The following is a 17,585-nucleotide window of genomic DNA, read 5'->3' as shown; positions in this document are numbered from 1 at the left end:
GGAAAGGGATAAGGGCTGGGCACACTCTCCCAAGGTGGATCCTCCAGTCTTTAGATTGGCTGCTAGGTCCGTTGTCTGTTGCCGATGGCTCATCCCTGAAGGATGCCACTGACAGACAGAGCTCTTGGTGAAGTCTATTTATGAGGCCACGGGCGCGTCTTTCGCCCCGGCCTTTGCGGCTGTGTGGGCTCTCCAAGCAATCTCGGCTTGTCTGACTGAGATTAATGCTGTCACACGGAATTCTGCTCCGCATGTTTCTTCCTTGACCTCTCAGGCATCAGCTTTTTCGTCCTACGCCATGAACCTAGCCCTATTGGCTTTCCATCGGTGGCTGGAGGGCAGACGGATCCGAATCCAGTCGGACAACGCCACTGCCGTCGCCTACATCAACCACCAAGGCGGCACTCGCAGTCGTCAAGCCTTCCAGGAAGTCCGGCGGATTCTGCAGTGGGTGGAAGCCACAGGCTCCACCATCTCCGCAGTTCACATCCCGGGCGTAGAAAACTGGGAAGCAGATTTTCTCAGTTGTCAGGGCATGGACGCGGGGGAATGGTCTCTGCATCCAGACGTGTTTCGAGAGATCTGTCGCCGCTGGGGAACGCCGGACGTCGATCTCATGGCGTCACGACATAACAACAAGGTCCCGGCCTTCATGGCACGGTCTCAGGATCACAGAGCTCTGGCAGCGGACGCTCTGGTCCAGGATTGGTTGCAGTTTCGACTGCCTTATGTGTTTCCCCCTCTGGCGATGCTGCCCAGGGTACTACGCAAGATCAGGTCCGACTGCCGTCGCGCCATTCTCGTCGCTCCAGACTGGCCGAGGCGGTCGTGGTATCTGGATCTGTGGCATCTCGCGGTGGGTCAACCGTGGGCACTTCCAGACCGCCCAGACTTGCTGTCACAAGGCCCGTTTTTACATCTGAATTCTGTGGCCCTCAACCTGACTGTGTGGCCATTGAGTCCTGGCTCCTAGCGTCTTCAGGGTTATCTCAGGATGTCATTGCCACCATGAGACAAGCCAGGAAGCTAACGTCCGCCAAGATCTATTACAGGTCTTGGCAAATCTTCCTATCCTGGTGCGCTGATAACTGCTTTCCGCCATGGCCGTTTGCCATACCCACATTCCTTTCATTCCTACAATCTGGAATGGACAAGGGTTTGTCCCTCGGCTCTCTCAAGGGCCAAGTATCGGCGCTATCCGTGTTTTTTCAAAAGCGTCTAGCCAGGCTTCCGCAGGTCCGCACGATCCTGCAGGGGGTCTGCCACATGGTCCCACCTTACAAACGTCTGTTGGAACCTTGGGATCTTGACAGGGTCCTGACGGCTCTTCAAAAGCCGCCTTTTGAGCCGCTGCGGGATGTCTCTCTCTCTCGTCTTTCGCAGAAGGTGGCCTTCCTGGTGGCGGTCACATCACTTCGGAGAGTGTCTGAGCTTGCAGCGCTGTCATGCAAAGCCCCCTTCCTGGTTTTTCACCAGGATAAGGTGGTTCTGCGTCCTGTCCCGGAATTTGTCCCTAAGGTGGTATCCCCTTTTCATCTAAATCAGGATATCTCCTTGCCTTCCTTTTGCCCTAATCCAATTCACCAGTGTGAAAAGGATTTGCACTCTTTGGATCTAGTGAGAGCACTCCGGTTCTACGTGTCTCGCACGGCGCACCTGCGCCTTTCAGATGCGCTCTTTGTCCCTGTCGCTGGCCAGCGTAAGGGCTCTCAGGCCTCCAAGTCAACCTTGGCTCGGTGGATCAAGGAACCGATTCTCGAGGCCTACCGTTCTTCTGGGCTTCCGCTCCCTTCAGGGCTGAAAGCCCATTCTACCAGAGCCGTAGGTGCGTCCTGGGCATTGCGGCACCGGGCGACGGGTCAGCAGGTGTCAGGCAGCTACGTGGTCTAGTCTGCACACTTTCACGAAGCACTATCAAGTGCATACCTATGCTTCGGCAGACGCCAGTCTAGGTAGGCGAGTTCTTCAGGCGGCGGTTGCCCACCTGTAAGAGGGGGCCGTTTTCGGCTCTTTTGATTGAGGTATTCTTTTACCCACCCAGGGACTGCTCTTGGACGTCCCAATTGTCTGGGTCTCCCAATGGAGCGACAAAGAAAAAGTGAATTTTGTTTACTTACCGTAAATTCCTTTTCTTCTAGCTCCTATTGGGAGACCCAGCACCCACCCCTGTGCCCTTCGGGCTGGTTGTTCTTTTGTGTACACATGTTGTTCATGTTGAATTGTTCTTTTGGTTCATGGTCTTCAGTTCTCCGAACATCCTTCGGATTGAATTTACCCTAGACCAATTTATAAGTTTTTTCTCCTTCCTGCTTTTGCACCAAAACTGAGGAGCCCGTGGTCCACGGGAGGGGTTACACTTTTTAAAGTGTAACACTTTGTGTGGCCTCCAGAGGCAGAAGCTATACACCCTAATTATCTGGGTCTCCCAATAGGAGCTAGAAGAAAAGGAATTTACGGTAAGTAAACAAAATTCCCTTTTTTAATTTCATGGGGGCAAAAGACATGTCAGGATCTCTCACCAGTTGTGCATGTTAAACTGGCCACATCATGGTAAAGTGTTGACAAAGCTGAATAAGGCTGGAAACACATCTATGCGAGTAAAGTCGGTCCGACTGGGCTGAAAAAAACTCGGCTGATTTTAGTTCACGTTAGGTGCGAGAGCAACGCAAGTGCGATGCTATTTCTGAATAAATTAATGATTTGGCTTGCGTGTGCGACGCGTGTGTCGTGTTTGCGATGCTAGTTTCCTACAACATCTTAACTAGATAAGTGATTACACATGTCAGTTAATTTACCTTTGGAAATGTGATGTCACATTCATCTGTTGAATATTTAATGAACATAGTTCCTGCCACACTCGCAAATGTGAACGCTGGTGCGCGTGTGTGATCCTACTTTTAATCCGCTTCCATAGGGAATCATTGAGAAAAATGGTTCGAGAAACTCGCAAAAAAGCAGCATGGTGCGATTTTTTTTTTTTTTTTTTTCTCAGTCCGATTTGGACTGAGAAAAAATCGCAAATGCGAGCTGAATCATTCACTAACGTGTCCGATTCCAATGCAAGTTTTTCTCGCATTGCTCTACTGCAAGAAACTCTCAAATGAGAATCAGCCCTAAAATGCAGTGTTTTATTGTGGTTTTTTTTTTTTTTGGTTTTTCTCCTCTCCATTGCAGAGATATTGTATTGTAAAGTTTAGATTACAGTGGAATCTTGCTTAACGAGTAGAGATAAGCGAACCGGTCCCGGTTCGGCTCGAGGTCGGTTCGCCGAACGGAGGTCCCGTTCGAGTTCGGCTCGTCGAACGTTCGACGAACCGAACTCGAACTGCATAGGAAACAATGGCAGGCAATCACAAACACAGAAAAACACCTAGAAAACACCCTCAAAGGTGTCCAAAAGGTGACAAACAACTCACAACACATGGGAAAGTGACAAGGACATATACTCATGCAAAAACAAAAGAGCTGGACAAGGAAAAAGAGGAGGACACACAGATATGTGAGTATATGCAAGGAAACATCTATTCCATTATTGTGCAACTTGAGCCCTGCTCATTTTAGGCTTCCAATCTTGATAAATTGCCTGAGCTCGCCACGTACGCCTTGGGGATCTTGTCGTGTCCTGCAGCCAGCGTTCTCTCGGAACCTGTCTTCAGTGCTGCTGGGGGTCTGCTGGCAGATAAGCACACGTGTCTGTCCACTGACAATGTGGACATGGCTCTCAGAGGACTTTTCTTCCCCTGGGTCAGCCAGGGGACGGGAAAGACACGCGTATTTTTGAGAGTGCTTCATGCAAAGCATCTTTTTCTTTTTCAAAAGGGGGGTCAACCGATGCCAGTCAAGTGGGGTGTGTGTGGCACAGTTAGTGTAAACGAGGGAGACTGTGGTTGGAGTCCCTTCGCTGTGTTTTACATGCTTTTAGAAGGGCATGACATGGCTTGGAGGTTGACTTTCAGCATCTGCAAACTGTTGCCTACCAAAATGCTGCCTTTCCAACACCTGTGGTTATAGACAATGAGGAACATACTGATGAAGATGAGACGCAGATACCAGATTGGGATGACAACTTAAATATTCGGTCAGGGCAAGAAGAGGCTCGGTCTGAGGGGGAGGGGAGTGCAAACACAACAATTGATGATGAAGTTCTAGATCCCACCTACTGTCAACCCACAGTCAGACACTCGAGGAGGTCAACAGAGGCGGTGGAGGAGGATGCAACCGACGACTAAGTTACCTTGCGCCTTCCTGGACACAGTCGGAGCACTGGTAGCACGTCTACAACTGCATCCTCAGCCACCACTCTGCCTCTGAGCATTATTCGGGGTGGATCAACAGGTCGCATGGCCTATAAGCCTTGCCTAGCCTGGTCCTTTTTTGACATAGAAAAAGATCGACCAAATTATGTGATCTGTAACATTTGGCATGGTTCTCTTAGTAGAGGTCAAAACCTCAGCAGTTTGACAACTTCTTCCATGAATCGTCACATGAATAAATATCATATGGCCCGGTGGGAAGCTCACCGTGCTGCAATGCGGCCGAGCGGAGTGAACCATCCACCGCCTGCCCCTTCCAGTGCATCCGCGCGCTCGTCATCTTCTAGGACTGTGGGGACAGCTGTCACACCTGTTTTTCCACCCACAACTTTCACCACTGTAACCGCAACAGGCAGTTTGCTTGGTAGGTCGTCAGTTGGTTTGGAAGGGGAAACAAGTGAGTGTGTACAGCTCTCTCAGACATCGATAGCACCAACGTTGGATGAAGGCAACATCATGTCTCCGCCTGCACTTTCCTCACAAACCTGCATTTTTCCAGGGACACCCTACTCAACACCGTCTACACACAGCAGCCAGATCTCTGTCCCTCAGATGTGGTCAAATAAAAGGCCACTTCCTGCGACCCATGACAAAGCGAAGAGGTTGACTCTATCCCTCTGTAAGCTGTTGGCTACTGAAATGCTGCCTTTCCGCCTAGTGGACACACAGGATTTTAGAGACCTTATGTCTGTCGCTGTGATCCAGTACAAGATGCCCAATCACCACTGCTTCTCCAAGAACAGCATGCCCGCGCTACACCAGCATGTCGCACACAACATCACCACTTCCTTGAGAAACTCTGTGCGACAGGGTGCATTTCAACACAGATACTTGGACCAGTAAGCATAGACAGGGTCATTACATGTCACTGACTGGGCACTGGCAAACTATGGTGAGAGATGGAGAAGGGTCTGCTGTCCAAGTCTTGCCGTCCCCACGAGTTGTTTCAATCCTTCTTCTGTATGTAGAAGTTAATACACTGCTTCGGCCTCTTCAACCTCGTGTGGGTCCTCCACCTTGGCGCAAACCCTGTGTGGTCAGGCCACCCTTCCTTGTAACTGCGCACAAGCACTACCACACACCTCCTTACTATGCTGGCAGCAGAGCTCAATGCCATCAGGCGGTCAAAGTTTTACTTTGAAATGTATGGGAAATGTGAGTCAGACCGCTGAGCAGTTGTGGACGGTTAGCTCTGGATACAGAGTTTCATCAATGGTTGTCTCCACTCAACCAGCAGCCAGGGAAGGCCGGGTGCGACAATGATGCAAACATGGGTGCGGCCCTTCGCTGTGACAATGTGACACGCATGGCTTGTGTGTTTCACGTGTTGAACCTGGTTGTCCAGCAATTTTTAAAGCACTATCCTGGACCACATGGCCTTCTGCAGAGAGCACGGTGTAACGCCTTCCTTGATCCACACACTCAGATGGGTTGTTAATGATAGGCTAGAGGGAAGCCACTCACCAAGCAGGACCCCTAGAACCCTGAAACCCTTTAACCCCTATACAGGGATTAGTAATTGCACAGGGCCCAAGGTGATTAATACCTGTGGAAGGCTGCAGTTCCAGAGAATAGTAGTCAGGCAGGGTCAAAACATTAATTGAGGAACAGGAACAGAATGGGACGGCCAGGACTTAATCAGAAGACAAGCAGAGGTGAAATGCGGATCGGCCAACAAGGTACATAAACAGCAAGCAGGAAAAGTAGTCAGGTAACAAGCACACAAAATCATAAAACTGAACTGGGGGTAAAAGTAACCAGAGGTCATAGCTATGTCTGGCAGTGGTCTGCAGACAGGATGGGCATAAAAAAGGGTGTGGTGTCTTCCCATTGGTTGTAGCTGAATGATGGTATTTCATCTGTGAGATACCCACCAGCTACATTCAGCCAGAGATTCTGCATCTGTCAAGGTAATGCAGCCCAGTGGGTGAGCATAACCTGCGTCCACCTGCGCCGCTGGCATCGACTCCTCTCCCATCATCAGCACTATTCATGAAAGGAACACGTTGTCACCTGGCGACCGGAGTACAAATTGACGGAGCGGACTCCGCTGGTGACTTAACAGCCGTGTGCGGCAATGATGCAAACCTGGCTGCGGGCCATCCTCAGGGCAATGTGACACACGTGCCTTGTATGGCTCAAGTGTTGAACCGAATTCTCCAGCAATTTTTAAAACACCATCACGGCCTACATGGCCTTGTGCAGCGGGCACGCTCGCTATGTGCTCACTTCCATCGTGCGCACACAGCAGCTCAACAACTTTCATCACTCCGGAAGTCTTAGGGTCTGGCAGTTAAACGCCGGAAATGCGATGTTCCGACACGCAGGAATTGGAATCTGCACATGTTGCAGCGTGTGTGGCAGCACCGCAGAGCCCTGTTGAAATACGGTATGACATATAGCCTGGGATAACTTGATCAAGAGGTGGTGCAGATCACGCTGCTGGAGTGGTGTCAGATCAAGGACCTATGCACCCTGCTACACAGTTTACAAATGTCGACGAAGAGGTTTAGCACTGGCAATGTCATTCTCAGCGTGACAATTCTGGTCATCTACATGATGGAGCACACTGTAATTATTATTCGGAGTCAGGTGTTGGGACAAGAGGAAGGGGAGGAAGTACAGGAGGAGTCATATGCGGAAGGGATAACAAGATCTACGAGGTCCAGATGGTCAGCGGCACCTATGCGGCATTCATGGTGAGGGAGAGGGATTAACAAGGGCGCATAGTATCAGCAAAAAGTGTTGATGAAAGTGCAGGAGCCCATGAAGAAATGGAGGACGAACTGGCGATGGGCATGGAAGACTCAGCAGATGAGTGAGAGCTTGCTCACATTTCGGTTGTGCGAGGTTGTGGGGAGAGGGCAGAGGAAGGATGCACGATTCTCACCTCTCTGCCACCAACACACCAAGGACTTGGTCCTCCTGGATGCACAAGACACATGAGCGCCTTCTTGCTGCACTACCTACATGACCCTCGGATTGTATGAATTCGAAGTAATCCTGAATACTGGGTTGCCACACTGTTAGATCCCCGGTACAAGACAAAATTTGGCGAACTAATTCCTGCCATAGAAATGGACGCACGTATACAGGAGTATCTGCAGAATGTGGTACGCAATCTTAGATCTACTTTTCCACTAAACACCAGTGCTGCACAGAGTGAATCTCAACGCTTTGTCATGGATAGGAGGAAATGGTCTTTTACTTGTCCACATCGGAGGGACCGAGGGATGGCTGCTGTGCTGAGATGGCGTTGAGTACGGTGTCCCTGCACAGTTGCACTTTTGGTCATATACCAAAATGAGTTGAAAAAGGACAGATGCTGGTGGAAAGGGGAACAGGTGTGTTGGAAAGGGGAAAAAAGTTTTGGTCCGTGGATTTGGTGGTTAAGCAACTGTAACATTTGCTGAAGAAACACCATCTGTTACAGTGGGACTGGCAGATTTGGATAAAGTGGTATATACTATGTTACCGCTATATAACGAAAATTAATAAGAAAAGAAAGAGAAAGGTATATCCCCATCAGCAGTCAGTGTCCACCGTTCTCCCAGTTGGAAAAGGAGAGGTTGGCAACTGGAAGGTTTGGTGGACGATACAGAGCTGTGTGGCTATGAAACTAATAGTAGCCTGAACCGAGTTAGACGCCATTCGGATCTGGAGACTGTGAGCCCTGTTAGCGTCACAGGGTCCACATGCCCACCCAGCCCAGGAACTCCCTGTTAACAACACAGGGGCCATTGAGTACGCTGACCGTGTGCGTAGGGGCACACCTGTGGACAGCAGGCGCATCAGCAGCAGCAGGCCTGTTAATGCCACTGGGCTGCACAAGCAGGACTGGTAGGACAGGAGCTGGTCTTAACCGTTCTGCGTTACCAACTATGGTGGTGGCCTGCATCGACACCCTATCCCTGCCTACCTCTGGCCTAAAGCCGCAATGGGTTCAACACATGGAGGTGTGCTCTTTCGGAGCATAATAGAAGACTGCGCACCTCCTTGTTGGCTCCAGCCCCTTTTATAACCTGGGTCCGCCCCAAACCAGGGTGAACCACAATGCACCTCCTGGAGACAAAAGTAGAGTGACACGTCATGAGTGGCATAACTAGCGTCCTATTTGGAACCGCAACTTCAATGATGACCTCATGGCTGCCATGACCCAAACACCTCACCAGTCATCGTCTGACCATCAATAATGCGGTGACAAGTCATAGGGGTGGGCCTCTGCAAGCCATTTGGGAGGACACCTGATGCCCTGTGGTCTATAGGGGACCCCCACATCAGGGCCAGGGCCAAAGAGTTCATTACCGGACCTAGTCTCTGATGCAGGAAGTGCCTGAGCATGCTCAGTAGCATGAAATACAGTCTCTGAAAAAAGACTATCAGCTTTAGCATGGTGTCTAGGCACAAAACAGGACTTAGACCCGGCACGGAATGCAAGCACCTGTGCAAAGAGGCTTTTCACACTTAGTGTGGGAGCATGCGCTGTATCCCGAAAAGAAGACTTAGCGTCAGGAATAACACAGTCAGGCTGAGCATACTCACTAGGCGAAACACTGTAATTATGCTGCAGCTGGGGTAAATCGGCACACGCATGCGCACTAGCTGCCTCTCCACACTTAGACGTGGAGGGGAAATTGATCTTGGAGATGCTGTCTATGAACAGAAGGAAAAGCTAAAGGAAGCCTGACTTTCTATCCCTCCGAATTATGAAATGCAGCAATGAATTCCATGAGTTTGCTATAACATTAGCGTAGCAAAATGTGCATGAGGGTGTCATGTAGAGGTGCTAGAAATAGCTTGTCACCAGTGGGGCACTAATGGAATACAACAGCCAGTTCTATGATGCCACTAAATGGCAGTATTTTGTGCTATCATTATAGCTTATTAAAAACAGAGCAGGAGGGTGTCATGCAGAGGTGCTGCACATAGATTTGCAGTAGTGTGAATAGACAAAAGTCCAATAGCCACGTTTAGGATGCCACTAGGTACACTGACTGTTTGCTAGTATAATGGCTTAGTTATAATGAGTTGGAGTGTGCAGAGGACAGGAGGGTACAGTGCCAGGATTGTGGGTATGGGTAGAGGAATGGAAGCCTGCCTTTCTATTCCCTCCTAATGGTGAAATGCAGGGAGGAAATCCCTGACCTTTGCTACACAGACGCTGTCGCTGTTTTCAGGACCTGTAACCTATGGCTCTCTGACCCTGCCGGTTTGAGCCCTTAAAAGGACTGCTAGAAAGTGCTCTCCCTAAGCTGTCTAACGCTGTGTATAGAGCGCATACAGCTGTATCGGCGATAGGACTCAGGAGGACAGAGCTGCGGCAGTGATGTCTGACACCAAAGACGCAGAAGAGATAATGGCGTCCTGGAGGAAAATGTCCGGTTTTATAATGCAGGGACATGTGACATGGACATCCTATCACACATGCCGTTGCTTCTCTGGCTAAAAGTCCACTTAGCTGTGTGTGTCTGGGATTGGCTGACATGCTGGCCCGCCCCACTACACGCGCGCGCTTAGGGAAGGAAGACAAGGAAAAAAAAAAAAAATGGCGATCGCCATTATAGAAACAGCAGTGATCTGAAGGCGCTGTTCACGCACACTATACACTGAAATGTCATAATAGTGTGATTCACAGAGTGACTTACACTATTACAGCAGAAACCAAGCTAGGATTTAGCTTGTTTTTTGCTGCTAGAACCGTTCTCGAACGTTTCTAGAACTATCGAGCTTTTGCAAAAAGCTCGAGTTCTAGTTCGATCTAGAACAGGCCCCAAAATCACTCGAGCCTAGAACTGGAGAACCTCGAACCACGAACCGCGCTCAACTCTATTAACGAGTAACCCAATTAACGAGAATTTCGCTTAACAAGCAAAGCTTGCTGTAAATTTGTAACTCTGTTTACGAGAAAGCTTTGCTGTGCGAGCAGAATCCTCACCGTACACTTTTTTTGTTTCGTACTTCCACCGCGCTCTGACCCACTCTTGCAGTCCACACAAACACACACATGCACGCACAAACACGTATGCACGCACATACAGTATTATGCTCACCTTACCTTCCGTTCCATCGCCGGCCTCCTGGGTTTTGTAGTCCGCCGGTGCATCGCGACGAGGGAGGAATCCTCACAGAGAACTTCAAGACCCAGGATGCTGGCGATGGAACGGAAGGTAAGGTGAGCATAACATGTGTACCTTCCATTCCATCGCCTGCCTCCTGGGTCCTGTAGTTCGCCGCTCCACGCTGTGTATCGGTAACCATCGCCGACGAGGCAGGAACTTCCCCTGTCAGATGCTACTCAAAGGCAGCGCGCTGACCAATCAGAGGCTCCTGCCTTTGATGTCAGCGCTCTGGGTGCGGAAGTTCCTCCCTCGTCGTCATGGTTACCAGATACCCAGCCCGTGCTAGAGAACAAAGTCCCATCAGGCCGGCGATGGAACGAAAAGTAAGGGGTGTGTGTGTGTGGCTGTGTGTGTGTGGCTGTGTGTGTGTGGCTGTGTGTGTGTGGCTGTGTGTGTGGCTGTGTGTGTGGCTGATGGCACAACAGGGGACCAGGATGGGACATTTAACAAGTTGTGGAACGAATTGTCTGCATTGTATTATTTCCTATGGGAAATCTTGCTTTGCTGAACGAGTAACTTGGTTAACAAGCACAGTCCCAGAACGGATTGTTCTCGTTAACAAAGGTTCCACTGTATAATCCTCTCTTCCATCAAGGAAGTACTATCAGATTTGTCTTTGAGAATGGATACTTTTCCCTTGTATGATCTGGATCAATCGCAAGAAGCAGGAGGTGCGATGCTGGAGAAAATAAAAAGTCGAGCCAACTTTCTCCTCTGAGACATGTAATGAAACATTAGTTCAGGACTGTGTGTCATTACAAGCACCTTTTGCTGCTCTTAGCAGTCATTGGGGAGAGGGGAAGATGACAGTGCCTGGAGATGAAAGCTGCAGGAGGTGTTTATAATGACACAGCTCTAAAGTACTGTACACAGTAGGTGCAGAGATCATAGATGAGCTGTCATGTCTCAAAGAAATTCGGTCTAATCTTCTCTAAGCTCAAGTACATTTGTTTTTATTTACCCCTCCATGATGTATCCAGCTTATGATTAAGTAATGTCATGCAAAGGAAAATACACGTTCAGAGACAAATTTCGATTCCTGTCCTATTTCATGGAGAAAATAGACTAAACTTTGAAAGCGAATATCTCTGCAACGGAGATGATAAATTAACAAATCAAAACTACGTTTTCAGCTTTGCAGCCACTAATTCATGTGTTGGCCAGTTAGTATTCTCGGGAGTTGAAAAAAGGATTTTAACCCCTTAACAACCGCGGGCAGTAATATTACGTCCTAGTGGTCATAATGTTACTGCCCGCGGTCTGCCGGCGGCAGCATGCCGCGATCGGTGCACATCTCAGCTTATTTTCACAGCTGAGATGTGTGCCTGCTAGGCACAAGCAGAATAGTTATCTGCTCGTGCCGTTTTAAACCCTTAAATGGCGCTGTCAATATGTAACAACGCCATTATAATCGCGATCACTGTAAACTTTTACTTACCAACTCATACCGGAAGTCACGTGACGTGATCACGTGTCTTCCCTTGGTTGTCATGGTAGCACAGGGTCATGTGATGACTCCTGTGCTAGACATGAACTACTTTCAGTTTCACTCGGCCCGGAGCCCAGTGAAGCAGAAAGTGAGCGTATCTGCTGTTTACAGCTGTATAGCTGTGATCAGCAGATAGGGCAGAGCGATCGGATTTTTGATCGCTATAGCCCCCTAGGGAGACTAGTAAAATAAAAAAAGTGGAAAAAAAACCAAAAAACTTTAAAGAATTAAAAAAAAATATAAGTTCAAATCACCCCCCTTTCGCCCCATTTGAAAATTAAAGGGTTAAAATAAAAAATATACACACATTTCGTATTGCCGCGTTGATAAACGCCCGATCTATCAAAATATAAAATCAGTTAATCTGATCAGTAAACGGCGTAGCGGCAAAAAAATTCCAAACGCCAAAATTACGTTTTTTGGTTGCCACAACTTTTGCGCAAAATGCAATAACAGGCGATCAAAACGTAGCATCTGCGCAAAAATGGTACCGTTAGAAACGTCAGCTTGAGACGCAAAAAATAAGCATTCACTGAGCCGTAGATCCAGAAAATGAGAATGCTACGTGTCATGGAATATGACGTAAAACGTGCGCCACTTTTTTCGGACAAACCTCCGTTTTTGTTTTTTTTAACCCCTTATATAAAAGTAAACCTATACATGTTTGGTGTCTACGAACTTGCACTTACCTGAGGCATCACACCCACACATCAGTTTTACCATAAAGTGAACACTGTGAATAAAATATCTCAAAAACAATAGTGCTATCGCACATTTTTTGCAATTTTTCTGCATTTGAATTTTTTTTTGCAGTTTTCCAGTACACTATATGGTAAAACATATGCTTTCATTTAAAAGTACAACTCGTCCCGCAAAAAACAAATCCTCATATGACCATATTGACTAAAAAATAAAAAAGTTAAGTCTCAGAAGAATGGCGAAAAAAAAACTGAAGTGAAAAATTGGACCGTCGTGAAGGGGTTAATGGACATGCCGTTATAAACTACAAAGCGAACATCCATAGTGTTTGTACATCTTACTGTGGCTCGTGGACTTTGCCAATTTGTGAGCTAAATAACATTCTATAAAGATTCATGCAAATATTGAAAATGTGAAATTTGGACTGCATTACGGCTAAGTGCATAAAGGGTGCTGCTGTATGCTTTTGTTTGAATATAATGCAAAATGCTGTAGTCATGAAGGTGTTAAAAGGAATATCTGGTAAGGAAGCTCAACCACATTGAGGAATTATGCAATTAATAGGGTATTCTTGTATGAGTCAGTTGTCTATACATTGAGTTGTTTAGATCGTCTAGATTTATACAGGTCTGACTACTGGGACCCTCCATATTGGCAGAAGAGGGCACCTTTTTGCTCTTAAATATAGAGCACCAGTGTATATTCTCGACTGCTGCTTCATTTATTCTCTATGGACTGTCACAGCTGTATACTCCGCTTTTTTCTTCTAGTCTAATAGGAAGTGATGGGCAAACCCCCCCCGATGTTCGGGAGCCTCGCCCAAGCGTTTTGGAAAGATCGAGTTTGGGTTCTGAGAACGCGAACTTGCGTCCGAACACTGAACTTGGACTTTAAAGTTATGGGATGAGGCGGGGGGTTGTAAAATAAAGAATATAGTTAATAATAAACATTGTCATTAAATTTACCGCTCCCGCAACACTTCCTACAGACTGTCTCCCGGCAGTTTCTGCTTCCGTGTCGATCATTGCTGTACCCCCAGGTTACAGGTTCTTCCATGATGTCCTAGCCATGTGACCAGTCTGGTGTGAATGTTGTACAGACATTAGGTTACAGATTGGTCACATGACTATGAACGGAAGAACCTGTAACCCACGAGGTATCAACACAACATTCACACCAGACTGGTCACATGGCTATGATGTCATGGAAGGCCCTGTAAGTCAGATGTAGTAGAGCTGAAGATGCTCGGCCGCCTTTGGACTCCGTCGAGGGTTTTGTTTTGTTTTTTTGAGTAATAAAGATGAAGTCCAAAATGACTTCTGTTTTTATTTCTAATATTTTTTTCTGTGTTTTTAGTTTACTGTTAAAATAACAGACAATCACAGACGCTGTCAGAGTGGGCCTCTGTGATTGGATGCTGGAGTAACCTGAAACCAGTCCATACATTCTAGCTTCTAGAATGTATGGGCAGATTCCAGGTTACTCCAACAGCCAATCGCAGACATTTATTCGGCGGGACAGCATCTGTGATTGGCTGGCTGGCTCTTGGGTCCCTCACACATATAGTAGTGTAAAAATAAATAAAAAAAAAAGTAGCGCACCACGGTATTTTGGATTCTTAGTGCAGATAAAGCGCACGGCTTTGGGCTGACACCCCCCCATCTGCCTGGCTTTACCTTGGCTGGCAATCAAAATACAGGAAGCCCATTTAATTTTTATTTTTTTTTAATTATGTAAAAGAATAATAAAAAAAATATATAAATGCTTGCGCTGCCGCTGTATTTTGATCACCAGTCAAGTAAAGCGAGGCAGCTGGAGGTTGGGATACTCAGCGTGGTAAAGTCCAAGCGTTCTGGGCCATCCATGCTAAAATCCGAAGCCCGCAGCCGCCCCTGGAAATGGGGCTTTGTATTCTCAGCTGGTACTAAGCACGAAATTCATGGTGTCACGCCAATTAGACATGGCCACCGTAAATTTCTAGTAAACAGTAAAAAAAAAACAAACATTTTTTTATTACAAATAAAACAAACATTTAGAGACGACTCCATCTTTATTATAAAAAAAAAAATCCTTAGTCAGACGTAGTCCACAGGTAATGCAATGTCAGTTTTGCTTAATCGCTCTGTGCAGACAAGAGTCTATGCAGATCAAGAAGCGGGGAGAGTGTCAGTTCTGCTTAATCACTCTGTACAGGGTGAGCAGGCTGACACTGAGGGTATGATTCCACTTGCGTATGACTCGTGCATTCTCGCATTGCATCATCCCACTCGGCCTGACACTCTCCGGCAGCGGTGGCCCAGCTGCATGGAAATAAATGCATCCAACCCGCTCCTGTCAGGAGAGTGTGTGCGTTGCCGGGTAATGCGATGCAAAACTCGCACAGTAACAGTCAAAGTTCAATCGAGTCCTTGAGCTATGGACTTTTGTGAACCCTGACGTCACCGCGAACACGGCCGAAGACTGCCGAGTGACTAGCAGTACAGTGAATACCCCCGAAAGTTAACAGCACCTTCGATGACGTCATTGAAGGTCCTTTAGTCAGTGGCGGTTAACCAGGGGCACAGCAATGATCGGAAGCAGAAGTGGCTGCGAGGCAGGTGTGTTTTTTTTTTTTTTTTTTTTTTTTTTTTTTTTTTTATAGCCCATGGACCCAAACTGTAACATAAGCTTCCCAGGAAAGCTCGTGTTCGGGGTCGTGTGCACGAACACTGTTCGGTATGAACCCCAAACTTTACAGTTCGGGTTCGCCCATCACTACTAATAGGGAATAAATTGAGTGGTTGTTAAAACATACCCACTGCTGCTCCATTCTAATAAGGATAAGTGTGCCCTATCTGGCAATCTGCCCCTATCCATCTGAAGAGTATTGTGTAAAAAGTAATTTATACCTACTGGAATATCTATTTAATTCAGCACTGTAATCTGGTCCTTACACACTTACATATTGAACTAATTAAAGTTATAATGTACTTTTGACGGCAGACCTTAAGAAACATACTTCTGAAGACAATCCAGATAAGATGATGCTTGAGAAAGCTATTGAATCACTAAAAGAAGTAATGACGTAAGTAATTGCATTAATTCAGAAGGCTCACTAGACCACAGACTTTACTGGTAAGTGTAAGGCTTTGTTAAAGAGCGATGTAAATGCTGGGGCAGATTTATCAATTGTCAATCAAGTCTGTTGTCCATAACAACCACAGTGCAGCATTTATCTTAGAATTACTGGTTGACTGGGTCTGTTTGTTGCCTAAAACATCCAGAGTGCAGCTTTAAAGGGGTTCTTTTAAGAATGTGATGTCCGCTGTCACATATTTCAAGCTGCAACCTGTCTTATGTCTTTGGAGGGCTTTCAGCCTGAAGAAACATTGCTTTTAGCAGTTGATACATGTCTGAAGCAATCCGTCAGCAACTTTTTGCTACCTCATCTAAGAGCAGCATGCTGTAAGCAAAGAAGCCCTAAGTTCAATGATCTATCACTTAGATTAGCAGCTGTTCTGAACAGTGAAATATTTTAGATTTTGCATGTAGCAGTGCTGGGAGAGCTGCCCCCGCCCACTCCTGGCTTTCAGTGTACATTTCCATAGACAAGCTGCTAATCGCAAAGGGGCAGAGTCAGACTACAACTTGTGCTGCTGAGACCCACTAATGATAAAGATAAGAGGCTTAATCTAACATTGCAGGTAAACAAAAGCAGACACTGAAGACAGGCAAGGGCTGAATTTTATTCCTTGCGGCTTGCAGTCTTCACATTACATTGCAGAAACCTGCTGTCAGTCCTATTATAGGAGCAGCATTGTGAACAACCATACCTGATCTGCTCACTCAGCCACGGAACATTGGTATAACAGGGGAGAGGTGAATTTGGCTGGCTGAACAAAATGGCAATAAATAGTTTTGATAAATGAGGTAAAATATTTGTTTTCTGACTTGATGCTGCGCTAATATTTGAGTTTATTTGTATAAAATAAGTAAAGGTGTTAAATCTGCAGCATGCACTACTTTCGGTAATTTTGCTGATTGTAAATGCCCATTGAAGTGTATAGAGAACGATTGATAACTGATGCAATATAGACCCCACAAGGATCTCCTGATATGGAATTCTAGTGTAGTTCAGTTTCCAACTATAATAACCGCCTATCAGTATTCCTGATTTGTAATATGGCTGCAATACAGATGAGCGAAAACCCCTTACTTATAGCCTTACAGAAGATGCATCATGTGCTCACAATGCCTTTTTCATCCATATTCCGCACCAGCATAAATTCCTACAAAAAATGTGCTGCAAAAGTGCCCCGTAAAATGAACATCATTCTTGGCAATGTCAAAACAACATTGCTGTGTGTGTGTTCTCTTAAGTCAATTCTTTTAACAACTGGAAACTCTGAAGCAGTTTAACCCCTTAACGACATAGGACGTATATATATCCTAGGTCGTCTCCCTCCCATCACGTGAGCCCACATCTTTCCCCGTACATGTCCGATGATCTGATCAGCCGACGTGCAGGTCAATCAGAGAACCACCTGCTTCTATTATCCCCTTAGATTCCGCTGTAGTCACTTTGCACTTTTCACCCCTGAGCAAGCCACCTGTGTGTGTGGCGAAACACGTGGGAGTCCTCTCCCCTCCACCCCTTTGACTGCTTACTTGTTCCTTCCACCATGGTTTGTCATGGGTCTCGTATTCATCACATCTGATTTTTCATCATTAGAGGCTGCTTCTTTGTCTCCACCTGCATTCAATATTCTGACCCATTATGTTTTCATTGGGAATTTTGCATTCTGATTTGTTTGCATAACTTTTTGGGGAGTTCATGGATTGTATGTTCCATATACTCATTATAACAGTTTTGTGCTGACAGCTTTCGGTGGAACCTAGTTCTTACCCAGCAGGGGTTGAAGGATGGGTGGTGTGCTCTATTTTACACACCCTATGTTTCTTTTTGCATTAATTGTAGTGCTTTTA

The 17,585-nt window shown here is 46.8% G+C and overlaps 1 protein-coding gene across 2 annotated transcripts in view; it reads left to right on the top strand.

The window, feature by feature from the left end:
* ECT2 (epithelial cell transforming 2) overlaps positions 1-17,585 on the top strand; it is a 303,927-nt gene that overhangs the window by 169,424 nt on the left and 116,918 nt on the right. For both annotated transcript variants that reach the window (XM_075338550.1, XM_075338549.1), the window contains one exon: positions 15,603-15,684. In XM_075338550.1, the coding sequence (XP_075194665.1) occupies positions 15,603-15,684 (82 nt within the window). The remainder of the gene's footprint in view (positions 1-15,602; positions 15,685-17,585) is intronic.

Source organism: Anomaloglossus baeobatrachus, chromosome 3 (assembly GCF_048569485.1).
Source record: "Anomaloglossus baeobatrachus isolate aAnoBae1 chromosome 3, aAnoBae1.hap1, whole genome shotgun sequence".
In the NCBI taxonomy this organism is placed as follows: domain Eukaryota; kingdom Metazoa; phylum Chordata; class Amphibia; order Anura; family Aromobatidae; genus Anomaloglossus; species Anomaloglossus baeobatrachus.
Note: the sequence above shows the minus strand (reverse complement) of the source record. Positions and strands in the feature narration are given on the sequence as shown.